This window comes from Molothrus aeneus, chromosome 5 (assembly GCF_037042795.1).
Source record: "Molothrus aeneus isolate 106 chromosome 5, BPBGC_Maene_1.0, whole genome shotgun sequence".
NCBI lineage: Eukaryota > Metazoa > Chordata > Aves > Passeriformes > Icteridae > Molothrus > Molothrus aeneus.
In genome coordinates this window covers 55,653,244-55,680,385 of record NC_089650.1, presented here as the reverse complement: position 1 = coordinate 55,680,385, position 27,142 = coordinate 55,653,244, and the positions used below count along the sequence as shown (strand labels likewise).

General features: G+C 38.1%; 1 protein-coding gene across 1 annotated transcript in view; it reads right to left on the bottom strand.

The window, feature by feature from the left end:
- LRRK2 (leucine rich repeat kinase 2) overlaps positions 1-24,462 on the bottom strand; it is a 63,762-nt gene extending 39,300 nt beyond the window's left edge. Inside the window, exons 1-14 of the mRNA XM_066550802.1 lie at positions 24,303-24,462; positions 24,123-24,208; positions 20,059-20,165; positions 16,830-16,918; positions 16,300-16,434; positions 14,553-14,687; positions 10,957-11,088; positions 8,428-8,547; positions 7,168-7,292; positions 6,550-6,629; positions 5,692-5,798; positions 3,921-4,050; positions 3,258-3,382; positions 1,503-1,636 (exon numbers count right to left, since the gene is read on the bottom strand). Coding sequence (XP_066406899.1) covers positions 1,503-1,636; positions 3,258-3,382; positions 3,921-4,050; positions 5,692-5,798; positions 6,550-6,629; positions 7,168-7,292; positions 8,428-8,547; positions 10,957-11,088; positions 14,553-14,687; positions 16,300-16,434; positions 16,830-16,918; positions 20,059-20,165; positions 24,123-24,208; positions 24,303-24,462 — 1,665 coding nt within the window. The remainder of the gene's footprint in view (positions 1-1,502; positions 1,637-3,257; positions 3,383-3,920; positions 4,051-5,691; positions 5,799-6,549; positions 6,630-7,167; positions 7,293-8,427; positions 8,548-10,956; positions 11,089-14,552; positions 14,688-16,299; positions 16,435-16,829; positions 16,919-20,058; positions 20,166-24,122; positions 24,209-24,302) is intronic.
- Positions 24,463-27,142: the final 2,680 nt, after the last annotated feature.

The following is a 27,142-nucleotide window of genomic DNA, read 5'->3' as shown; positions in this document are numbered from 1 at the left end:
TGGAGAAAGGAAGATAAAATCAGATCAAGATTGTTCTGCTTGCAATGGCAACAGAGGAGTAGCTTGTTCTTAAGGGCACTCTGTAATAACAAGTGAATGCTGTTCTTAAGTGAAGTTACAGCTGATGTGACAGTAAATAACAACAATCACAATTCGAAAAAGATTTTCCTATCAACCACCAGTTTCAGCTGCTCATAACATCCCTAGATTTTAATCTTTGATTCTGAAAATATTCTCTAGCTACTTTTCTGATGAAAAATCGGATTTTTCCTCCTCAAATTCTCATTGATAAGTTTACACCATTTTTCTAGGGCAAGCAGAGGGACAAAATATACTTCCTTTGTGGTTAAAAAGGAAATAATACAGGGTTTGTTTTTTGGGTTTTTTTTTTGATAACTGGAAAAAGTGATAACCATGCTGGCAACTGAAAAATATTAAAAGAAAAAGATATGAAGCAACATACCTATTACCATCCCCCACCTTTAGATGGAGGAAACCTAGATGAGGGCCTAGATCTCTGTCACAGCCATCACAAATCTGCAAAATTACTTCAATGGAGTCATGTCCATCTCTTCCTCCTTATTCTCTCACTAGTTTTTAATTAAATGTGTCAATTTCTAGCCCTTCTGCCTGATATTGTAATACCCTGAACCACAAACCAGCTGCATTGGAAAATGCAATCAGGATGATCACAAAATATTGAAGACCCTCTGGAGCAAAAATTTTTTTACCTCCTTTGTTAACTTCTCTATCTGATACCTTCAGGTCAAGATGTCCTTTAGACACTCTAGAACTATTTCACTGATACATTACTTGCTCTGACTTCTATAGTAAGAGACATAAATTTCCTTGACTGAATCTGTTTGGCAACCTTAAAATTCCTGAGAGGGACTTCTAAAAAACTAGGAATTGCTACATTTTGATTGTGATCATGTGAACCTTGAAAATCTTGTAGAGATTGGATTCTTCTGAAGGCCATGAAGATTTCCAATCACTAGGATTTGAGGCTAATTTGCTGTGCAAAGTTCCCAGAGTTTCCTTTGCATAGACTGAGCCTGTTTCAGCCTTTCATTTTTCAGCTTCTCCTTCAGGGTACTGTTATCATTCTATTTTACAGGGGCTGGAAAAAGTTGAACAGTGAAAATAATGCAAACAACTGAGCTGTCCACTCAGTTCTACGTGTAGCTGAGGTATAGGCATGAGGACATTTTTCATATATACACTAGTCTGCTTTAAGAAAATAGAAATACCAAATAAATTGTATCCTTGAAAAAAACCCAAGCTTTTTTTTTTTTAAATAAATATCCTTTGGGATTACTGCATAAAGAATCATCTAATACACTCCAGAAAATAAAGTAAGAAGAAACTCTAAAAGATTCATGAAACTTGGGTGTTAAGATTATTGCTACAAAATCAGAATGCAGAACTAAAACTTACAAATGATTCACTGCTTCAAGTGTAAAATAATGTCAAAATCCATTAGAATAAAGCTTTAACTGTACCCTGTTTAAAGCATTAAGCACCAATGAGTGAGTTCCCTCCAACAGACACTGGCTTTTAATGACTTTTCCTGTAAGTGCAAAAGCAGCATCTCCCACATCTCTGGAAGAGCCATTCTGGTGTTCATTCTTTGTACCTGCAACAATGGAAAACAAACTTCCTCAGAACAGCAGATTTCATATTCTCCCCACTGTTAACCCAATGATACAATCTAACAATCAAATGAACACTGAGGTGACTCAGAGAGCATATTTCAGATCTCATGGTACTTTCAGAACACCGTATTGCAGAGACTGGAATCCTTCCAGATTTACATTGTAATATGAGTACATCGTGCTTAAAAGGAAAATTTCACCACATATTTGCTCACTGCTTACTATGAAAATACAAAACCATGCCAAAGAATCTGTTCTAAGGTACATTGCAATCTATTACTTTTTGAGCTATGGAGTTCCCTGATACCTACTTCAGAATGCCTCTTCCATCTGGTAAGGAGACACTATAGAGAAGCTATTTGTTCTTGCTCACTTGGCAGCACACCGTAGGACAAATTTTACACACAGATGACATTAAGTGGAATGTGAGCATATACAAAAAAAAAACCAGAGAAAACCAGTCTTTCAAATTAACCACTGTAGCTTTTGGCACTTGCAGTCAAGTGACACTACAGCAAGTAACCAGAGATCCTTTCATAGGCACTTCAGCATTCATATTTATTGTGATTATTATTTTTCCCATGAATTACTTTTTTATTCCCTAATTAACCTGCAAGTTCCAACATCCAGTTGGTGCTCTCTGTGTTTGATTACATTTTAAAAGGGCCTAACTTCCAGGATACTGGCAAGCAAAGTGCCTTGCCTCCATGTTAGAACACATAAATCAAATTTAAATCTTGCTCTTCATTGAAAAAAGAGGAAAGTATTAGGATTAGAACTCAGATAATAGGAAGGACCTGAAAACCTGCAATCCGTCTGCATATTGATCAGGTTACTATTTTCAGAATTATTAGTTTTGTAAATGTTCAGCTCAAACTGCTGAGAGATACCTGCAAAAAGTTGCTCTGAAAAAAAATTAGTACCCATGACTGTTCTCCTACACTCAATATCAGAGGAAAAAAAGCAAGATTTATAGCAGTACATTGACAAAAAGAGTTAAAATTTTTCCAAAATTCTATTAAAGCCATAAAATTAGTAAAGAACATTTTTCCACCCTCTGGACTGCTGATAAAGAGGTTTTTTTTGGAAAGGAATTTCTAACTAAACTACTCAGTTTAATTTCTCCTTGTTGATAGAAACTAGTATATAACTGTATATTTTATATCTTTAAATATATAGATCACTGTCCAGTTTTTATGTTTCTTCCAAGAGACACTATCAAAACAATTGCATTTTGTGGTACAACAATTTTCATGTCACTGTCATGGCTTGCTCTCACTTAAAGGGCATTGATGATGCAAACCACAATGACACTGACAGCTCCACACTCATTCCCTGAATTCCTTAGAAGGAATGGAGCTAACTCTTCAATGATGAGATCAAGGGGAAATCAGCAGTGATCAGTTTCGTCTGTTACCTTCAATACCTCAAATATTTTCTCCCATCCTGTATGTTCCTAAAGACTTACAGCTGTTCTCTGATATATACAGAACTGCAATTATTTTTTGAAGTCCCATTAAAGGCTGTCTTATTAGAAGAAAGACTAAAACCCAGCTATCTGATTCTATTCTCTGATTTGGTGTATGCCTTTGGATGACTTACTGGGCATCATGAAGTGTAAAAGGACTCGAAGTGCTTCCAGTTGTACAGAGAGTGATTTTTCATGTTTCCTCATGGCTTTTACAACTTCTGATACTGCTACTGTCATTACATCCAGATGAGGGAAACTGAAAATATTGTTCATAAAAGAAATAAAAATAATGCATTTCCAAATTTTACATGTATTTATCCTTAATTAACACTGTTTGATAGCCCTTTGGAACACTGTAAATCTGAAATATAAATTAAACTGTGGTACTTTTTTTCATCATAGCAAACTATTTTCATGCCATTTTCATGCCAACTGCATCCTTGCCAACAAGAAATTAATATTAACAAAATGCTATTTTAATAATCAGAGGTAATTTTGTGGGAAATTTCTTATCTCTCAATGCAATCCAGTGTGGCTAACAGAAGGGGAGACCACCCAGAGACTGTCCATTTGAATCTCACTGCTCAAGAACCATGAAGGGAAGAATATGCAGCTCCCTACACACACCCACTTGGGCACTTGACTACAGGGCTTACCAAATTCCATGTCTTAAACAGGGCTGTCAGTCTGTGATCCATTTCATTACCAGTCAACCACTTAAATGTAATCACTCTTGGCACAGAATCTCAAAACCCTTCACCATGAAAGTGGACATGCATTTCAAATTTTATTACCTTCCTTCAAAAACATGATTCAGAATCCTGCAGGCACTTTCAACCATTTCAGGAGAATGTGGATATTTCCTCATTATATCCAAAACATTCATATGTATGCCTTTTGCCAGTAGTGTCTTCCTAATATTTACTAAAACACAAAATAGAAAGCATCCTATAAGTAAATCTTTCTTTCTGTGTAATTCTCAAGCACAACTGGTTTTCCTCCTTTTTTTTCCCAATGTTTTCACCTCTTCAAACAGACATTATAGTATAAATTAAAATGGGAAACAATTTGAGCTGAAGCTGACTTATGTTTGCATAGCTTAATAAAACACCTTATAATTTCTGACTGTCTCATAAGTTTCTATACATCTGCTATTTTTACTTAGGTAAAGTTAACACATGGGAAGAAGAATGTATAGCCTCACTTATATTTTCAGAAAAGTTTAAGAATATACTTTTTCCTTGTATTTGAATTCTGTGATCCTGTTGGAAAGCTAGAGCTTAAAACTTAAAAAAAACCTTCTAACTTCCAAAATGAAACTTAAAAAATGAACTTATATTCTCTTTAATATTAATTCTCTTTATTTTGTTAATTCAGTTTTGCAAATTCAAATATCCAAGCACACGTTGTAGCTATAACTGTAATTAATAAAAATCAGAACATTATTAAAATTATCATAGTAACTACCACCAAATCTTGCTATTCCCAGCTCAGTACATCCATTTCAGATGGTTAGTTCAAGCAATACTGCATTATGTCAGAAGGTTTTACTAAGCTCCTTTATGTCTATAATTTCTGCTGTAAGCACATCCATTCAGGGGGAAAACAAAAATAATAATAATAAAAAAAAAAAAGAAAAACTTGCTTTAAACTTCCAAAAGGAACCAGGGGCCCACTTGTCAGTAACATGTTATGAAAGTACCTGGTATATGACAATAGTATGCATACATTTATGAGATCTATTTCTCAGTATAGATACATACTGATCTCATAAATAATTATAAAACATTTTCTGTGTTAGGTTTTATGTACTTGGATGGCTTAAGAAACTGGTGATAAAACAATGCTTTCTCACCTAGAGAATGGTAATTAACTGCTAGGATTTTTCTTCCTATCTAGCCAGTGGTTTTCAATGTGCAGTCTGCAAACCACTTGAGGTCCATAACCATTTCAAAGGATTCTGTGAAAGTTATCTAATAAAAGCAGGCCAACTGTCAGTAGGCTTAAATACTCTACTCAGGGGTCCACATCTCCACTGAAAATTTTTGAGGGGGTCTGCAAATTGAAAAAAGTTAGGAAACCATGTTAGGGACACAATCAGGAGTAAATCAATCTTGAAAACTGTCATGCACATGCTTAACTTTCTACACAATTTGATCCACTGAAATCAACAGGACTGTGTTAAGCAAGAAGGTGGTATTTGTTGGGCTGTGGTCCTTATTCATGTGATTTTTCAACAAATGCTGCTCTTGACGAAATCCAAACATGTGATAAATATTTAAACAAGCATACAAAGAGTGCACAGTTTTTTTCATGTCTCCTGCTCCGAAAAGGAGCAATTGCAACACATAATGTGGCAGAGAGCTCTTAATTTCCTCGTATTTTTTGATACTAGCCAACAGTAACTTTTTCAAAGCAAGAAATAAACTTCCTACTTATCACAACAACATAATATTCTAATCACAGGGAATACTGAATTCACTCAACAGTACACTAAATTCTCTTTAATAGTTTTGCACAAACTTTCAGCTGAATGAGAAAGAAAAGATGATTAAAGTCCCTTACCATTTTGTTGTGACAAAATTGCCAAGGTACTAGCAGCTGCCTGAAACACTTCTTTTGAAGAGGAGTGCATCAGCATGGAGAGCATCACTGCTCTGTCTATTGGGAACCTTTCAGAGAGAAACAAATCACTGCACGTTGACTGTATTACAGCAGTTACTTCATAACTGCAGTTCAGTTTCTTAAAGAGGTATTATGCAACATAATGAAAATTTCAGGTGATTGCTCTTGGCCTCTAATATGTTTCCAGAGCAACAGCTGACAGAAAACTCTTTCTAACCTATGCAACTTTGTCTAGACTGAGTCTCACTGAATTCCTTGGAACCATGCTTTCCAAGGGACCTGAGGTCCAGAAAGGGTATGAACAGGCTTACATAAATTGAGCGACTACAATTTTAAGGAACTCTGAGAAATAGTTTAAGTAAAATGGAAATTTGTGTCTTATCCATGCCCAGTAGATTCTCCCTAATGAGACAGTATTCCCTCTACAATGCCTTTTCATCTGTTTTGTGGGAAAATGAGCACTGCTTTTCTACACTCCTTACATGCTAGGTATCTTAATCTTGTCTGTTTACCCAACTCTTACATTCTTTATCTCTATTGCATCAGAAGACAAAATTCCTCATGAACTGTAAAAATTAGCTCTAACAGGCTGTGTTCTGACCCTTTAGGAAAACACTAGCAGATTTTCCTGAGTCAAGGTTAGCACACTTTGGAAGAAAATTTCCCAGGTGTGGTTGATCATCATGCATTTCATCTACTATAAAATTAACCATAATTGAAAAGTGAAACATCAAATGGCTTAACAACAGGTACTCTTTTTTTTTCATTTCCAAAAATCCAGTTTAAGACAACACTGACTGATTATCTCCATCTCCAATCTTCTCGTGAAGGTTGCGTTGATACAGAAACAGATTTTTCAAAGCCCAGCACGCAGCCTCCTAAATATAAACCAAAACAAAAAGATTAAGAAAATATACCTCTAGAAGATTAACAATATATGAAAAAACTTAAATAGTTTGACTGCTTTTCAGTTCACAAAAGAGGTACAAGGCACTTTATGTAGAAATAGAACAAATGTACACTGTAATATTCTTTATAGCTTAGATAGGCTTGAGTTACAAACGTGTGACAGTCTCATTATTCGATTTTCATTTTGATATCTATTTTAGGACAAGATTAATTCTTCTGCTGATGGGCCTGTGTTTGGCTGTTTGATACAAAAGAGGTATGTAAACAATCTTTGCATGGCCAAAGTTTCAGGTATAAGCCTCATCTTAACCACCTACATTTGATTTGAAGTAAAATCTCTTAAGACGAACAAAGAAAGGCAAGAAAGGTAAGATTTATTCTAAATCTAACCCAGACATTACAGCCTCTTTTTTGCCTGAGGATAGAGATGAGAAAAGCATGTTTCTAAACATTTTATTTAATACATAGTACAGTCTGTGCATATTTCCATCACCCATAATTTCTCACCAGCACATCTGTATTTTTTCGGTGCAGTTCTAATGCTCTGTAACACGCTTCCAACCAGCATAACTTTTCTTCCTCCTCCTCTTCTTTTCTTTCCTCTAAGTCCCGGTTTAAGAATATTGTTTCAGCTGGAAATATAAAATATTTACAATAAATTCTTATTGTGAAAACAAAACACCTCTGTCTTAACCTTTCTGTAGTCATGCAGGCACTCACACTGGCAATGTGTGAAAATCAGTGGGAAGATAAGCCTTTTCTGGGAAGGGAGAAATCTTTTGCTATAAACTTTGAGACAGACATGCAGACTTGAAAAATGTCTTCAAGGTTATAAAGGGAGTGAAAAACTAAAGTGTAGCATAGTAAATGTCACAGAGTTACAGGTCAGTCTAGGCTTTGGCTCTGAAAAGACCTGCATGTAGCTCTTTTTGTTGCATATTTATGTACAGAATACCACAGACATAAAATGTAACTGTGAATCATTTGCATGGAACCACTTGTTACAGAGCCATCTACACTCTGAAGCAATGCTGTTTAAAACAAATGCAAATTGCAGTTGCTAAGAGAGAAATAGCTCAGAAAGTGCAACAGAATTTGAAATATGTAATTTTCTACCTGTGATTTTCAGCAATTAAGGGAAAGAAAGAGATATCAACACTGAGCATAATATCTGAGGCATAATGGAATGTCTATTGATATCTAATCTTTGCTATTTTGGGGCCTCTTAAATAAACAGCATTTCTACTGACTTTTATATGGAACAATTACTAAAGGACAAAAAGGATCAGGTCCTTAACTTTTTCCCACTAGCTAACTAATTTCTGTCTGAACTGTACTCAAGGAAAAGTTTACATCTTTTAATTGATTTCAGAACTCAAGCACAAGCATCGATTTGCTGCTATCAACTGCGACAGTACGAGTACTGTCATACCTGGCAAACACAATGTCAAATCAGTGCTGTTATCACTGGAGACTTAACGTTAAGAAGAGATTATCCAAAATTTGTGTATGAATAAACAGTTTGCTCTGTTTGCTCTGTTCAGATCTGTCAACATAACTTACCAGCTCTGAACACAGTGCAGATGTTGGGCATATGATATGAACTCAGACTTATCATAGTGAAACAGCAAACTGTAATCATGTAGGAAATCCAGCTTTGTTGAAGCTGTCCTGCCTGAGGCTTTTGTGTTAAAGAAATGGAGTTTGAAATTATTACAGGAAATTGCTAGAGTGAAAAAATTAACAAGTAGACAAACATTTACTCACTTAGAAGAGCTAAACAACTGAGAGCTGCAGCTTGTAACTTTGCATTTTCAGGATATGTTGTAACAGCCTTCACAATGACTTCTGGAACCTTATGTAATACAAGGATATTGAAAAAATTTCCTGAAACCAGATAAGATATCAAATTAATACAAGCACATATCTAGAGCTTTACATGCATTTAACATAAATTTCTCAGCACATCATGCAAAAACTTTGTAACAATTGCTTTTCTTACTAAAGGGCTTGACATCAAAATTTTATTTGTGGAAGGAAGAGGTTAAGGATAAAAAAATTTGGGATCTACATTCTTTGTGGGCCTTTTCGAATTTTTTTACAAGAGGCAGAAGTTTAATGCAAAATGAAACACACACTGTCATCAAAATAAGAAAAATACAATTGTTGTATCACTTGCAGACTTCCTGCCAGGAAGCAAACGCAGTCCTGGTTCTGAATTCCTGCAATGATTTGATTTATCCTCTGACATAAGTAATTTAACCCTAGTTTACTCTCTGGTTTTTCCCTCCTCATTAAATAAATCAAGGTCAGCATTACAAATATAGAATAGAATCCTTCTGGAACAGAAGAAAGCCTTTGGATAATAAATATATTTAAAGCATAACAATTATTGCAAGCGGTACAGTATTTTGTATTACAGGCTGAATATAAGGCACTCTCTAAAAAGCAAGCAAATTCAAATAACTTCCTTGTTTGGAAGTATTATGTAGAAAATAATAGACCAACACTCACTTTGTCAAATATGGTTTGATAGCTATGGCTTCTATTTTGATATTCAACTTCATTTAAATCTTGATAAGCAAAAATGAGAATTAGAGTAGTAATGTGAAAGATCAGTTGTGTGGTCATGTTATATCAGCATCACTGTTTCTTAACATATTTTAATGGAAAAGGTATGTTTGTGTAAATGCATTACTTACCTAAAGAAATTAACAAACCTAGGCTATGTGACAAGTAGTTCTGCTGGACTTGGGCTGGCCAAACAGGTATCAGCCAGTTAAAATTCCAAAGACAGTCAAATCTAGGATAGCCATTACCATATTAGCAAGAATGCATGATGCTGATTTTGGAAGCTAGTACTTGCTAACTTTACCATTTCACTGCCAGTTAACATGGGTTTAGGAAGACAGTGTCCATCAGAATAATCTGGGAAACAACACTTTCAGACTATTCCAGGAGCACCTAACAATTTTATATCTGTTCCCATAATTGCACGGTGCTGTGAACACCTGTTCCATAACTCTACTAAGGCAGCTCTTTATTAAGATGAAGGGCTCAAAGAAGAAATTGATCTTGTGGCTGCTTTTCTGCCCCTCTTCTTTGTTGGTCAGCACAAACTCATGGCAAACATCTGATTGAAACCAGGCTGGTTACACTCACAGCAAGATCAAGCCTCTCAACCAAGCTGCTGTGTCCCCACAAGTGCTTGGTTTCCCTGTGTATCTTCAGTTATCCTTGCACAGCAGATTGTTCAAGGTCAGCATCACCTCTTGCCAAAAACACACTGCAACTACCACCTCAGCAGCCACCACATTTCCTTAAAAATCTTATCTAGATTTCTGAAAGGGAATGGGAAATTGCTCCAGGTTGCAATCAGGTCTGATCTGTATTTTTTGCCATATCTGCATGAAGGAGTGGAAACAGATGGTGAAAGGATGGGACCAACTTTATTATGGGGAGTCATGCACTGGTACCAGCATCTGCAGTAGCTTCAGACCACCACCTGCAAAAATTGGGAAGCCTAACTCTTGATGAAGAAGAATCAGCCATGGAGTGAGGGCTGCTCAGGCAGCTGCTCATAGTGGGCTTGCATGCAGCAGGGGGAAAAACATATTTATTTTCATTTGAACTTCCTATTACGTGGTTCTTGGCAAGTGCTCAAATGGATTTATTAGTCACAAGTGTGAGACCAGAGCTGCTAAGAGGCACAACTTTTTGCCACTGACATAATTTCTCATAATGTGACACCAGCCCATTTTAGCCCAGACAACTGAAGTACTTTTGCTCAAGTCAAGGCAAATCCAAAATCCAGTGATTCATTCACTGCTGCAGCACAGGGAGGCCCCAAGACGGGCATCATCACTGTCAGGAATGCAGCACAGGTCTCTGAAGACAAACGCACTTTCAACTAATTCTGTAGCACCCATTGTTTCTCACACATTCACCACTGGCACTTCAAAAAATGAAATCCCTTAGTAATTTTCTTCTTTTCTATAGTAACTTTATACAGAATCAGACCTACTGATTTCCCATTCTCCTATTGTGCTTCTTCCCCTTTTTTGTCTCATTACTCCCCCCTAACTTGAGTCTTTTATGGCAGCTGCTCATTGTTATATTTACCACATAAGGACACCATATTGACTGTGGTCAGGGTCATCATTAGACACAAGGATCTCTGCACCACCCTGAGGATTTACTGGAATAGCAGTTGCTGTCTGTAAACACTCCCAGTTAACTCCAACTCTTACATAGTCAGAATAAGCTGTCTTTACATAAACAACTTTGTGAACTTACCCAATGTAAGCTTGTGCAACAAACAGCAACTCACTTCCTGAACTGTTTCACTACTGGGGAAACTTTTCATCATTTCCACTATAACATTGTAGCAGCGAACGTTTCCCGACATGAGCACTTCAACATTGCTGGCTGAAGAAAGAAACAGAAACAAAAACTGCTTCTTAAAACAGAGGGGAAAAAAAGCTGACTGGATTCTAATTCAGACTTTAGCTAAATAGGTTTATTTAGGGAACTGTGACTATACTGCAATTTTTACCTTGCATCTTCAAAGAAAGGTGGCTTTATTTCTTGATATGGTTATAAAATTATGATGAACATTTGTAAACTATTCATTAAAGCAATGCTTTCTCACCTAGAGAATGGTAATTGACTGCTAGGATTTTTCTTCCTATCCAGCCAACGGTTTTCAATGTGCAGTCAAAATTCAGATTAACATTTCTGGTTTTTTCCCATTCTGTATCAGGCCATGTAACAGAAACCTCCTCCCAAACCAATCTTAGGTAGCTTTTTTCTTAAATGTGAACAAGCTGTTTTATAAATACTATATCAATCTTATAAATGGTGTTTCTAACATGACTGTAAACAAGCATACATTTTACAATATTTCAGTAATATTCCCAGGGGCATAAAATTAAGAAAAAAGATTTAGATTTTTTTCCCCATAAAATTTATTCTGTAGTAATTTATTTGATTTAATCATGCATTTCTGAGTTTTCCTTCTTTTTTAAGGGGGGCAAGTTAGGAAGTTATTATTCTTATACAAATGAGTTCTACTGTACACCTGTTGTTCAGTACCTGAAGGTACTGAAATTTTCATCTAATGTTCCTGCAATATTTTGAAAGCCATTGCACACATTCTATTTCACAGAATCACAGAAGATTGACATTGGAAGGAACAGCTAAAAGGTCACTGTGTCCAACCCATGTGTTCAAGCAGGACTGCCTACAGTGGGTTGTCCAGATGGCTTCTGAGTATTTCCAAGGATAGAAACTTCACAGCCCCTCCAAGAAAACTGTGCCAGAGCTTGGTCACTCTCACCCTGTTTACTTTTTATTACTCAGGCCAGATACAGAAACCAACAGGACAATCATGTGAGCCCGTACAAAGGCAGAATGTATCCATTCCAACTGAGGACAGAGTCATCTTACATATAGTGATTTCAGGCAAAATAGCATCATGGTAGTTAACACACAGTGTATGAAAAACATCCTTGTAGTATTTCTATCCAGGGTATGAGACAGAATATGAACCCAAGAAATCTTGGCCAAAATCCTGGCCCAAATAAATGAAAGGGAGTCCTGTCACCAGCTCCAAGGGAGTTAGCATTACTCTGCTGAGGTCTATAAATTTTCTTAATTGCTCTTTCAACAGCTTGGCTTCCCTGATTACAACATAACAGAAATATTCACAACTGTAGGATTAAAGATAATCACCCTTTTCAAAAGATCATCAAACCTTTAAAATAATACATCTCTAAATACTAAATCATGACAACCTACCAGATGAAAAAGCAAGCTCTGAGTGGGAAGCATTTCTGAAGCACTCTATTTGATAGTGAAGGAAGGTACCTTTCACAACGCTTTAATAGGACAGCCATTTATCATGGCATTCTCAACTGAAAACACACATTCCACAAAACAGTATTGCATCACTCCACAGTAAGTTATGATTTCAAAAGTGATACTTATGAATATAGTAAAATAGTTGGATGATTCCAAAATTGATCACTACAGAGATGGCATAATGAACTGCATGTTAAAATCTGCAAGATCCAAGCAATGGCACAGCTGCAGCAAGTCACCATATCCCAGAACAAGGTAGAGAAAAAGAGGTGGAACAGATCTCATTTAATCTTAACCACCAAAACTTGGTTATCCAGGTTCTCTCAACAATGGATGAGGAGATCTGAGCACTCTGTATAGAGACTCATCCCAGCTGGTTTAGGGTTAGGTAAATTTCCTCTGACTGTTCCTCCCTATTAAACAGAGCTCAGGCCTGGCTGCCTCCCTGTGCCTGCCATTTAGATGGGTAACATTCTGTGATCCACCACTCCACTTTGGAGGACAGTCAGCAGCAAAGCATTTTTCTCATGCCACAAATACTACCGAGATTAAAGAGTTCTTGTACACCCTTATCCTACAATTTCTTATAACCCAAGTGTAAGTAGGTATTAATGAAAGAAGGCATAGTGAGGTACTCATTCAGAATAGAGACTTGAACTTCAGGGTATGGGGACACATTTGCTACTGGATAAGTTACAGTGTGTACTTAACACTGAATTATCTTTTCCATGGTGGCCTTAAAGGAATATATTTTGTTGAGTTCTTGAGGGATGTCACCAACCAAGAGTAGGAATACCAGCTTTGCACACTCATGTGCAAGTAGTCTTCTGTTCCTCTGGCTGTTTTCAATCTTTTATATTAGAAAGGAGAGCATTAAATACCTGCTTTTGAGCAGGTCTTATTCATGCCTTCTCTTGTTACACTTTGTATAACTATTTCCTGTTTTGAAAAGGACTTAAAATCTGGCATCCTCCTCCCTAGAAAACAGCACTAACTTTTGGGCTAGGGCAAAATTATTTCTGACTCAAGGGATACTAAACTTTTTAAATACTAACTGGAACAGCAAGAATTTTAAAAAACAGGAACTAGATAGCTTGGAGTCTGATGAAATGCAGGACACTTCAGTCTAGTTCTTGTTCAGTGGGCACTGATGGGGCCAGCACAGTTCCTATAGAGCCAGACAGGATGTACAAGCAAAGTTTTGTAAGTAAACACATCTGCAGGAGGTACAACATTATGCACCTCATGAAAGACACGGAGAGCAGAACCCTGCCCTGTGCTTCCCCAAATTTGTCAGCAGGAAGCTGACAAAACCTGCCTCTGTGTCAACAAGATCAGATTGCTGTCAACAAATTGACCCAAATCATCAAACACATTTCTCAGGATCTGATTTTGCATAGAACAGGGACTGCTGCTACTGGAAGACAAGAGCTAACAAAGACATTTTCTTCCAGTCTTACTGCATAATTCCTGAGGACACTGTAAGAGTACCACATGCACTGTGCTACCAGTGCTCACCACTGCAGCCACCACTGAATGACCACAGCAGGTGTCTGAACTCAGATATTTTTTCCCAGGCCTGGCCACTGAATTTGTATGGGCAATTTTCCTTTGTGGGACAGACTTTGCCAAGAATATTCTTTACCTGTGACCCAAACTCACTAAAGATTTATTTAGTCAATAAATATATCTTATTTTTCAAGTAATAAAAGATGACAGGACAGGATCTTGAAACTTCAATCTCTACAACCATGATAAGCATCTTTGCTACCACTTACTACAGGTGAAAGAAAGTATCTTTCTGTTATTTGGGAAAGATTTATGCTTCAATGGTTAAATATCATAAATAGCCCATTTTTAAAAAAAGGGTATTTCCCAAAGAAAACAGGAAGGTGATTTGTCTGGCAACTCCCAACCAGTTCTCAATGATTTTCTGCAATCACACAAAGATTACTTTTTATAATTACAGAAAGCAAGAGCTGATGCACAGTGTGGGAGAAAAGGAATTGAAAATAACTTCTAATACTTACGTGGACCAGCTAAGGAATGTAATGATTTAAGTGCAGGAAGAATCACCTCTTCTTTCTCTGGAAACTCTTTAAATACTTTCAGTATGATCATATGATCTTTGCTTTCAACAAATTCAGTCAGCTGCTCTTCTGGAACTAAATTGAAAGGCAAGACATACAGTATGTTTTGAGGAAATAATTCTTACCCTGGTGCATCATGAGAAAAGACAACTGTTTTTATCAAGTTTCCTTGCATTTATTTTCTATGTTTCACAGAAAGTAAAGTACTCTCCATACACATAATCTTCCATGATTATGGCCTTTTTAACTAAAAACTGAGCTACTTTATAAACACCTTTTTCTAGCTTACACTTTATGTAATTGAGTTCTGACTTTTAAATGCTACCTTGTGAATCTGTATTTTAGAAGTCTTTTAGCCTTTTTCACAGAATGCTAGTCCAAACCAAAACAGTATATAAGTGAGGGAAAAGCTAAGCATACAGTGGAAAAAAGTAAAATTAGGGAATGCCATTTTGCATACTCACATTTTATATATATTTTTTTTTAATAATGGACTTTTTTCCATAAAGCCTCAATTTAATAATATCTTACCTTAATGGCTTAAGGTTTTTCCCTTCCTGGCCCCTGTTATTCATACTAACAAAACTGTGTGGCTGTGCAATGACACAGATAAGGGAACTGACCCAGGATGAGAAAGAGCACCTCTTAAATTTCACAAGCATAATTGTTTTCTGAATCTGGTTAAAGATAAGATTATGCAAAGATCCACATAACAAAAACTGACAAGGTGGCTCAGAGGTAGAGAAAACAAGGCAGGAGTATCCTAGGAACTTGTCACATTGGTGCTGCCATCAAGAAGAAGGTATGCAGGTCTGTACCTGCAGCCAGATCTGTGAAAATCTGGCACTTACCAAAAACATGCACAGAAAACATAAGAATTTCAGACTGTTGTGGAGACTGAAGAGAAAATACAGCAGGGCAAAAGTACTCAGGGACAGGAAAAAGAAAAAGAACAGAGAAGATAATTCCAAGCACATATACGGGAGAAAGACTTAAAAAAGCGATATAGAATGGTGCCAAAGAGAACCAATCTGAAGAACTGAAGATTATCTTTGAAGCAAAGAAGTACAGCAGAGTGATAGTATTTCTCAATATTTATTTTGAATCAAGAAACTCAATTCAAAGCAAGGGGACTACAACAAAGGTACTTCTGGCTGTAACATGCACAATTCCTGAGTTTTCTGCAAAAATTCAATACATGGTGACTTCATTTTTCAGAATAAATGGGAATACTGTATGGACACATGATCACCTTTTAGCATTGTCAGGGTAAAAGCAGAAAAAATCATTTTTCTAAAGTACAAACATTTTGTTTGATTTTAGAACTGTTCGCATTACTAAAATTTACCAGTCTTAAATACACAATCCTGTTTTTGAGAATTAAAATCAAATGTCACTGTTCTTTATTCCTGTTACTGACCAAAATTAAATCCCATCTTTTCAGTTAACTTTGGACTTAGAAATGAAGGGACACTTTGATTTTTTTAAAGATGTCATATTCATTGCTCTAATTTATAGAATTTGTGATATTTATTGGAAAGTCTGCTTTGTGCTAGCTCATTTAAGAACAGACATAATCCACAAACCAATCTGGAATGCAAAAATTCATTAATTGCCTTTAAATTAAATCTGTCATCCCTCCCAATCTATACATTTTTCTAATGTCATAAACTACAAGATAAATTACCTTTCTCAAAAAGTTTGTGTAATGCTTTACATCCATGCTGCTGGATCTCTTCATTTTTAGGGAAGGTGTGCATGGCATTAAATACCAAGGAAAACACATCCACCTCTTCTTCCAAGAGCAGGAAAGCAATTATGTCTGAACAGCAGAAGAGATTACATGTTGCACTAATTATTTCTCAATATTTTCATTGAAACACCATAAAATCCAAAATTCTTTGATATTTTCCTTAAAGTTTACTCTGACAGTTCAAATCCAGCTTTGTATAACCCATGACAACGTTATCTCTTAAGGTAGCATTTTACAATAGTACTGATGTTCTAAAACTTTACCATCAAAAGACAGTTCATACCTACCTAGGTAAAAAAAGGTTCAAAATAGCACTCATTATTTTGTATACAAGTAAAAATGACAAGTGACTCCATGGAGTAAAACAGAGAGAAAAATCCAGTCTGCCATGTACAATCACACACTTGGTATCAGCTCTGTGTTTTAAAGTCTTAGATGAAATAGGAAAGTAAAGTACACAATACCTGACATGAGGAGTAGATTTAATGCTTTTAGTCCTATTACTGAAAGATTTATATTTCCTTTGTGGACTGTAAGCATTTTAAGAATCTGCCTAAAAATTAAAGACAAAAAAAAGGAAAAAAGAGTTATAGCTAAAGAAATATTGATACACGCAAATTTTTATCAAACATTTACTTTGAAAACAGAAGTAGTTATAGAAATTAGCAAAACCTTAAAAAGCTCTCAAATAACTTGAAAAAATCCTTTTATTTCAGTTTATATTTTTTCAAGTTACCAATGAAGTAATATTAGAATTTCAACTATGATCATAGTTCATTAAAATACTGATGTATAACTGATCTAATTTACTTTACTTTTTAGTCAGTTATATGAATTAATTCTGCAGGGTCATTGAGGAGGTGGTTACCCTGCAGAGCACTGGTGTGAGTGCAGATTATTGGAGTGCTCTCTAATATTCACCACAGAGTGAGGACAGCACAGCAGTGCTCTGCCTGCAGCCAGAGCTCAGTTACACTGAACAACCAAGGGTCTGCTGGAATAGAAGCAGCAGCTTCCCAGCTGAAGAATTTGAACAGCATCTTGATGAACTCTACCGTATGTTTCAGCCCTACAACACTTACATGATGCTGGACAAACCACTAAAAATAAACATTTCCTAGGCTGCCAGTTGCACACTCTGTTCTTTCTGTAAGTCTGTTCTGACTTGTTAAACAGAGAGCCAAACAATGCCAAGTATGGCAAAATTCAGGTCATGTATGGAACTGGACACAGAAAAATCAGTGGATATTTTCAATATCCTTTACTCAAATTACCATCTGTAAAATAGTGACTAAAAATCTGTAACTCCTCTTAAAAAAAAAAAATTAAAAGCATTGATATCACACTGAATGAAGCCTATATCAAAATGGAGGGGGGGAACTGTAATTAAAAACTATATTAAAATGCATAGACTTACACACAAAAAACTAAAGAAACTTTATTTTTTTTACTTTTCCTTATGATTCAGCAATTTTAATAATATTCAAATGTGAATCTTTGCGTATATAATATCTAATAAAAATAGACTGTGCAGTAGTTTGTAATACTTCAGTTGATATTCTTGACCTGTCTTGAAAAACATAAGCAGCACTTGAAGTTTCATCCAAATATCATACCCCAGCTCTGGCAGTGATGTTGTTTGCCTTGCTGAAGTCTAAATTTATAAGCTGGAATGAATCACTGTTTTCCCTTCATACTATGATGCTGCTAGTTTCTCTCTCCTCTGTTGTAGCACTATTGTTGTAGCTATGATGACCAAAATAGACACAAGAAGCAAAATCTGATGAGAGGTATAACATCAGTTATAGGCATAACATCCACTTTCCAAATTTACTTTCAGAGAATTCCCTCCCATTTATCCTTCCATTTCAAGTATAACCAAGAAGGATGAAAATCTTTCTAAAGTTCTGCTGCTGTAGGAAAGTTTAACATAAGAGATTACAAAACATCTCATGAAGGCTATTTAAGCTTGTGGAAAGAATGCAAATAACTGAAGGAAATTCTCTTTCTCTTCACAGTGATAGCAACTATTTAATTATTCATTACACTGTCTGTCAAACACACCTAAATCAATAGCAAACTACCATTTGTAAACATAACTGTAGTGAAGTCAAGTTGGATCATAGCTGAAAGACAAAAGAAAGAAATGCTTTTTCTACTTTAATATTCCTATTCTCCCAAAATAGTTAGACACACAAAAGGGAAAATCTCCTGGGAAAAAATGACGTTTTCTTCTCTATTGTAACTGTTTCCTGCCTTGCTGTAAACAGCATGAATTCATTATGGTGTTGATTCACACAGTACAATCCATGCTCAAGGAATATGAGACATAATTTAGCTGGCTTGTTCTGCTTTTGGCACTGACAGAAATGCCTGGGTCCACTCCCCCACTAAGTGTCTCCAGCAAGGAAAACTGTCAACGTGTCAGACAGGGATACACAGTTGGCTAAAATGATGGCACTGAGAAGGAATCATGTACAGCAGCGCTATCACCAGATCTTCAGTGAAGTTTGAGTTTGAAAAGGATGCTTTGTTAACTGCACACACTGCGTGGGTGCTGAGGAGGCTGTAGGAAAGATCAGTCCCAGAAAGTCATTTTTCTGGGACCTGAGTATGAGCAGCAGTATCTCCAGCTCTCAGGATAACTTTCAGTCAATTAACAAGGTTTTAAGCAGCCAAAGAAATTGTAGTATGCACAGCTTCAGCTCAGTTATTTCTTGCTCATGAAAAGCAACCCAAATCACTTTTGCTTTCCAACAAAAACTGCCAACACATCTTTCAGGGGAGTTCATTCCCCTACTGACCACATATTCTAGCCACTATAAAACAAACAAACAAACAAACCCCCACAAAATCAAAATGCATCTTAATACTATTTTTCAACAGCAACCTTTCCAAGGAAGAGTGTGGTAAGGACTATGGAGGCAGATTCACAGGGTTATAAGGCTGCTGTCATTATCAGCCCTGAAGGCAATCTGCTCAAGAGTGAGAACACTTAACCAAGCCCCCAAACCAACCCCCACGTGCATCATGCCTACATCTACAATTAGCATTTGTCCTACTGGGCAACAATTGAGCCAACCTGTGTGTGTGTTCATCCCATCTAACCACAGACATCCAGAAAAAACTTGCTTAGGCCTCCTTTGAAAGCTGATGGATGAGAGCTGAGCAAGTCCAAACCACAATTTGCCCAATTTACTAAAAAGACAGAACAAACCATCCCTTCTGAAAGTAATTGTATCCACTGAATTCACAGGTAGTTGAGGTGATCAGTGATAGACAATAATAACAGGTGTGACAAAACCTCCTCTTCTTGATTTACACTAGGCATGTGGATATAATTCCTCACATTTGAAAAAAAAACACACACAAACATCCAGGTAATATTGCATCTGCCAAAAAGGTTACTTAGGATTTTCTTTAATGTGTAAGTGGAATTGTCTATATTTCAATTCAGGCCCTTTGCTTCTCATTCTGTCATTGAGTGTCACTAAAAAAGGCCTGGCTCAATCTCCTTTACTTTCTGCACCAGGTATTGAAATACACAGATAAGATCCCTCTTTGTGCCCCATTCTGAAGGCTGAAGAAATGCACAAAAAAAGCTGATGTAATAACTTTACATATTTCATTGCATATATAAGCTTCCAAAATGACCAAGTATTCTGGCAGACTCTTTGTATACAAAATACTTACTGGTGAACACCCAGTACTTCCCAGTCCTTCCCAACATCCTTAGGAGCTATGTTTTGTAGAGTACTTGGACAAATTTCTATTAATTTACAAAGAAGTGACCAGCCCATCTGTAAAACAAAAATGCAGCTATTTTAGAATAGATATTCTGCTTGGAACTTCTACATTGTCTTCTAATATCCTCAACTTTTGCAAGACAGCTGTTCTGTTACCTAGCTAAATCAGTAGGGGAAAATTAATTAACACAAGACAAATGGCATGGAAAGTTAAAAGAGGGAAGTAAAACATATGCTAATGTTTCTGATTGCATTGCTTGCAGGAACACATCACTCTCAATTTGCTTCAGCACTGCTTGAGGATAAAGGGCACACAGTTAAATGAGTTGCTGACAGAGAGAAAGATGTGCTCCACAGTATGTTATCATTGGCCAGGAAAAACCGCTGCACTATTGCAGGTGTATTTTAATGAAAAATGTGTGTTTTCATAAGAACTTGCTATTTAATTGCAAATTGTAAGGATAAAGTATAGGTTTTTAAAGGCCCTCAGTGTTTAAAATGGGGATGAGATACATAAACAATTACTACACATTTCATATTCTTGCCATCAACTCTCAGTAGTGTGTACTTTCAAAATGTAATGAAGGCAGTAGATGTTTTTGAGATCATAAGGGGTGAAAGACAACTAAACCAAATCTATTTGTTCTTAATAACTACCTATTTCATCCAATGCAAATTCTTTGACTTTCAAACATCTGTAAATAATAGCAAAAGCTAAAAACGCTCCTCTTTGATCTTTTGTATTGGAGAAATCTGCTCTCCTATGAATTTTTACAGGCTGATATGACTGCACAGGCTGCAGTGAGGAAGCAGTAAGCAAAATCTGTACAAAGAAACAACTGATAAAGAAAATCCCTCTGTATTGAAACAAAAGTAGTGAACTGTGAAATGTCAAAAGTCAAGATGAAGCAGATTTACAGAAAGGAATTATAACAAGGCATGTGAGTTTTCTTGAGCCTATAAGTAAATAAAAAGGTGGAAGCAGGCCTCTGTGCTTTAAGAATAGAGTCAAGGCAGAAGATAATATGTCACAAAGACTCTATACATAACTGGATCATTTTTTCACAGAAGAGTAATGTAAAGCAAAGAGGTCAAGATGGGACAGCCAACAACAGGAATGTAAATGGCTACCTCCAAAGAGTTTAACAGCAAAGTTCATATAAAGTGCACGATCCCTAACCCTGCAATCAGTAAGACTAGAGACATGGAATTACAAGCCTGGTAGTGTAGAGTCACCCACAGGAACAGCATGAGCTTGAATTTAGACAGCTTTCCTGACAGCTTTGTAGAGTGTGCAAAAGGTGATGCAGCTCCCTGGGGACCGGAATTCCACTTCTTTCACATACTTGGTTGCAGTGTGAGCACAGCCCAGATCTGCAGTACTTTTGTTTCTGTTTCAGTTTAGATTTGCAGAAACAAACATTTTAAGCCAATTATAACCTCAATGTCTGCAGCCTGAGCTTGACTATTAGCCAGTTTCCATACACTTCCTTGGACAGCAAGCTGCCTTGCCCTGCATGAGACTACAAATCACTTACCATGGACATTCAGGTTGGTCTGTGTGACTGAGTCCTAACTAAATGCAGGTACAATGAATAGCCTTAGTAAGCATCAGTCCAAGATGAAGATATATAATTCCTAATTTTCCATATTCCAAGCAAAATAGAGTTTATTGGTGACAGTCAATCAGGTACAAATTTCAAAAACATTGTAGAGGTGACTATCAATTGATAAACTGCTTATTCCTTAGAAAACATTTTATTTTAGAAGTCACACTTTATAAGAGCATCCTAACTGTTCTTATAAAATTGAAAATCTGATGCAAATTACTTGCTTAATTACTTTAGAAAATTCCTTTCTGTATTAACTGTTTCTGATGAATTTTATATTCCCATTGAACATTTTTATTTGGATTGTTAGGACTCCAAGTATTGACAAATATTTATCAGAACTGTGGATCCAGAGAAGACTAATGGAAACATCTGACCTGCTGATATGTGGACTATATTACAACATTAAAATCACAACCTGAGGTAACAGAGCTTTTTAGCTGTTTGAAGATTAAGTAAGAAAGCAAGGGTCTTTTAAAAAACAGAAATCCTAAAGGTTACAAGGAAGGGAAATAAAGCAAAAGAAGATGTCCTTATAAAGATTTAAACAGATCCCCATATTCAGAAACAGTTGGTAGCAGCAATGAAACTCATTATTTTTAAATCTGATCCTTTTTGTTGCTAGCATGCAATTCATTTATATTACATTGGCTCCCACCATCTACATAAGACAATAAAGCTCTGCTGATTGCTCTTTACTCAAGTGCACTCATATTTTGCTCTAGAGTTTCTAAGCTGCTCCAATCATTGCCAGAGAAACTGCAGAAAACTACCCTATCTACTTAAAGACATATTTTACTTACAGGAACTACTGGCTTTCCACACCAGTACCTTCCTCTTGGTGAAGGAGCTTGCAGGGTTTATGGATGCAGTCTGACTTGGGCCAGACTTGCAATACTGATCTACTAAATTAACCCTGTACAAGTTAGTGGAACAGCATCTAGGGTTCCAACATCAACCCACAATGCTTTGTAACCAGTTAAGGAGGGGAGTGAAGAAAATACTCACTTCAGGTATGTCTCTGACTGTGTTTCTTCTCTTATGTGAGTCAATTTTTTTAAAATACCAAAAGTAAAAGGAGGATGATTAATTATTCATTCAATAAAAACTCATCAGAAGTGCAAAGAGACTGCACTGAAATCAGGACCTCATTACTTCCCCACCACTGTAAAGTGATAATTTATTCACAAAGATTACAAAGAAATAGCAGTGAATGAAGCAAGAAGACAGAGATCTACTTACACAGTGTGAATGTTTGTAAATATCAGAAATGAATGTGAAAGAAGAGCTGCCCAAGACATTTTATGAGGAATGGGATTTGAGCTTTGCACTGGCTATGAATTTCCCACTGCAACACAACATAGTAATGCAAAGGAGGTCCAGAACTTCTGACCTGAAACACTGTATGACTGTAAATGTAGGCAGGTAGAAGATTAAAATTAATTTTAAAATTCTGCATTAGAATGAAGTATTTTAAGAGAGTTAAAATGAAAGTTAATCACTGTCTTCTTTATGCAATTCTGAGAGTCTTGTGCTATCATTTCACACCTACTTCTTGTTATGATTGATGTTTTACTTCCAAGTTTAGACTTCTGGGCAGAGGTTTTATAAACTAATGAGCTTTATCTTGAAAAAAAACTGCTGCTTCATATTCATAGTGCTTAATAATTTAAAAAAAAAGCATCAAGCGAGTTGCAGAGAAATCTGGAGCTTATAAATATCCTCTATGCATAGCATAGTCAGATATTTAATATGTGCCTGCCAGGAAGGAGCTGCTTTGTATGACAAGTCTGGCAGCTGTACCATAAGTATAACATCGAATTGTCCAAGTGCCACACCTAGTCCAAATGGGCCAATGTTAAATTACAGGAGCAGGTAGGCAGAACCTTAAATTGCAGGACTTACTCTTAGCTAAAATATTCCCCCCACCTTTAAAAACGTGTGCTAGCACAAGTCTCAAGGATACAGCTACACATATACGAATTCATAGTATAAAATCATGCTTTTCAGAAGTTTGTCTAACCATGGCAAAATTCAATATGCACACGTCAAAATTATATTCGATAACACTGGTAATTTAGAACCCTACATTACAAAGTATTCACATGGCTTAATTCTTATTTCCTATTTTGCCTCCTTCTGCCAGTAAAAACAGAGGCGCAGCCAGTGGCGTCTGCAATAAGCTGGAACGCTTGGTCCCTTTAAATGCCAGCGGTGACAGCGCCCTTCTACAGCTCAGAGCACTTCGCGAAGCGGCCCAGGAGACACACGGCAAGTTAAGGAGAAATCAACAAGCGGAACAAGAACTTTTATCCCGGGAAGGGCCCGGCGCTCGCTCATCCCGCGGAGCGCAGCCGGAGCTGGGCAGCGGCCCCGGCCCCGCTCCCGCCCGGCCCCTGACCTGCTGCACGCCCGCCGCTCCCGGGTACAGATCCACCACCAGCAGCAGGGGCACGTGGACGTTTTTGCCGCTGAAGAGCCGGGGAGCTGTGGGGGGACAGAGAGCGACAGAGAGACCGTGTTAGCGACCGGCGGCGGGCGGGACAGGACAGGGCAAGGCAGGGCAGGGCAGGGCGCTCACCGCTCTGCCGGGCCGCCAGCTCCAGCAGGTCGCTCAGGGTCTGCACCAGCGTCTCCAGCCGCTTCCTCTCCTGGACGTTCTGGAGCCGGACGACCAGCTTCCTGAGGGCTTGTTCCTCCCCCGCCACCGCCTCCCCCTCCTCGGGGCCGCCGCTGGCCATGGCCGAGCCGCTGCCCTCGCTGTGCCCATCCGCCGGTCGGCGGGACGAGCGCAGGGCTGGGCTGGGCTGGGCTGGGCTGGACGGTGCGGGCCCGTCCCGCTGCTGCAGCCCCGCAGTGCCGCCGCCCGGCCGCCGTCACCCGGCCCTGCCGAGCCGCCCCTGCCGCGGCCTCCGGCCCCTCCCACGGCGCCGCTCCATGGACACGGCCAAGGACCGGCCCCGCGGGCGGGCGGGTGGCCCCCGGTAACCCCTGGGAAACGCCCGAGGGCCCCGCGCAAGCGCCCGGCACTCAGAACAGACCCGCGGGCAGCTCCCCCCACAGTGATTGACGAAAGAGCTGCCCAATGGAGCTGCCGAGCCGGACCGGGTCCGCCCAGCAGGGCCTCGCTGTAAACACCGGCCAAGGGGCGCTGTGGCATTGGGTGGGTTCGGTTTCTGGATTGGGTGAGTTCTGAGGGGCGAGGATGTGTGGCCCTGTGGGATACCTACACTGAGGTAGTCTATTCCTGAAAGGCTGTACCCTGTGGAAGGGTGTGGAGTTGAGCCTGGGAAGAAGGGAGGGGTGAGGTGAAGGTGTTTTAATACTTCATTTCCACCTCTAATTGCCCTACTCTAATTTGTTTGGCAATAAACTAATTTCCCCCAGTTGAGTCTGTTTTGCCTGTAATGCTGATTGGTGAGTGATCTCTTCCTGCCCTTATCTTGACCCAGAGCCTTTTACAATGTTTTCTCTCCCTCCTCTAGATAAGAACGTGAGTTAGAGAGTGGCTTTGCTGAGAAGCTGTTTCCAGTGGGGTCAACCCACCACAGTCCTTTTTGGCCCCCACCACATTACTCTTTCCTGAAACCAGATGTCTGAAATTTTCAGTGTGTATCTTCTGTGCACCTTGACAGTAAATATTGTATAGTTGAAGTCTCTCTGCTTGTTCCAGCTCACAGCTGGCTCGAAGTCCTGGATCACTCTTAGTTCCTTCAGTAAATAATTTGTTGCAATTACTGTAGATTCTTGAGCTAGATAGCTTGAGCCTGAGTTAATGTTTCCTCTTCTTTCCACTTATATTGGCAAAGAATAGAAAACTGTGCTAGTGTTTCTGAGATTCCTGAAGAAATACAGGAACTAACTTCTAGAGATCAGGTATCTCAAACACTGATCTTCCAACATGTCTCCCAAGGTTCATTCCTCTGCAGGTAGCAGTTCCCTGGAGTGTTAGTTGGAGACGATGGCAGCTTCTGCCAAGTCTCTGGAAGTCTGGTAGAGTTTGGCAAAAGTCTCCTGAAGCGCATTAACTACTTAGATAAGAGGAGAATGGAAAGAATGAGGTAATCTTGGTAAGCATCTATATTGTAGTTTTCCTGGATTTTTTTAGGAAAATCCAATGAAGATATTAATGTATCTTCACCAGAATGAATGGGGAGAAAGGGTTCAAATTCAAAACCAGAAAGTTTAGGTTGAATACTAGGAAAAAGTCATTATTGTGGGGGTGGTGAGGCACTCCTGACAGGCTGCCCGGGGAAATTATGGATGTCCCATCCCTGGGGATGCTCAAAGCCAGGTTGGATGGGGCTCTGAGCAACCTGGTCTAGTGGAGAGTATCCCAGCCCACAGAAGGAAGGTTGGAATGAGATAGTCTTCAAAGTCCCCTTCCAACCCAAACCATTGTATGATCTGTAGAAGTGATTAGAGATTGTGTCTGAGCTGTCTTGTGTTGATGTCTGGCAGGAAAATTGAGGTCTGATAGTAAAGTGTAGTTGTCTGAATGTCATTCTTTGCATGAGAAAAGGGCAAAGGACTTTACCTCTGGAGCACCTCTTAAATGTTTTTCTGCTCTGGAAGTTTCATATATTTCTGACCTCTTTCTAATGTTCCTTCAGTGAGTGTGGATGGCTTACATGAAGACCACAACAAAGGGCCCCAGATCTCTAACTAATTTAAACAATTTGTTCTTTTTCTGTTGGGTCTCAGTGTGTTCATTCCATGTCTTCTGTTCTCTATCAGCTCTAGTGTGTTGTGTTGTTTTATGCACATAGTTTGAAAAGACTGTACAGAGTCACAGAATCAACTGGGTTGGAGAAGACCTTTGAGATCATTGAGTCCAACCTATGGCTAACATCACCTTTTCAACTAGAGCATGGCACTAAGTGTCACATTAAGCATTTTATTTTAAACACCTCCAAGGACAGGGACTCAATTTCTTTTTAGCCACAGGCTGAAATTTCACATCATACAGTCTTCTGGTTTGATTTAGCAATTTCCATGGCCTCATCATCCAAAGTATAATGCATATTGTTATATTTTCTTGAAATCAGTGTAATATATGAATAGAGGATGCATTGATCCTTAGAGAAACTTTCTAAGTGACCACAATGTTAGATTTCGCTGTAACGAAACTGTATTTTGTTTTAGCTCCATGCAGAAGTTGATTGGGATAGGAGCTTCTGTTGGAATAAGGCTGCAAAGAGGACTCCAAAGGAAAAGGCAAGCTGCTAGAGAACGCATTAGAAGACCCTCAAGAACTTTTTTTGTCTGAGATATGGCCCCTGTCTGGGCCTAAGTCTCATCCCATTCCTAGGATTTGTTTTAGAAATGAAATCCAGGTTGGAGCTCCAGGTTGATTTGGGTTGTTAAGGGGCCATTTTTGTCTTCTGTTCTCACTAATGTCTCTTCTGAAAATAATTTTCT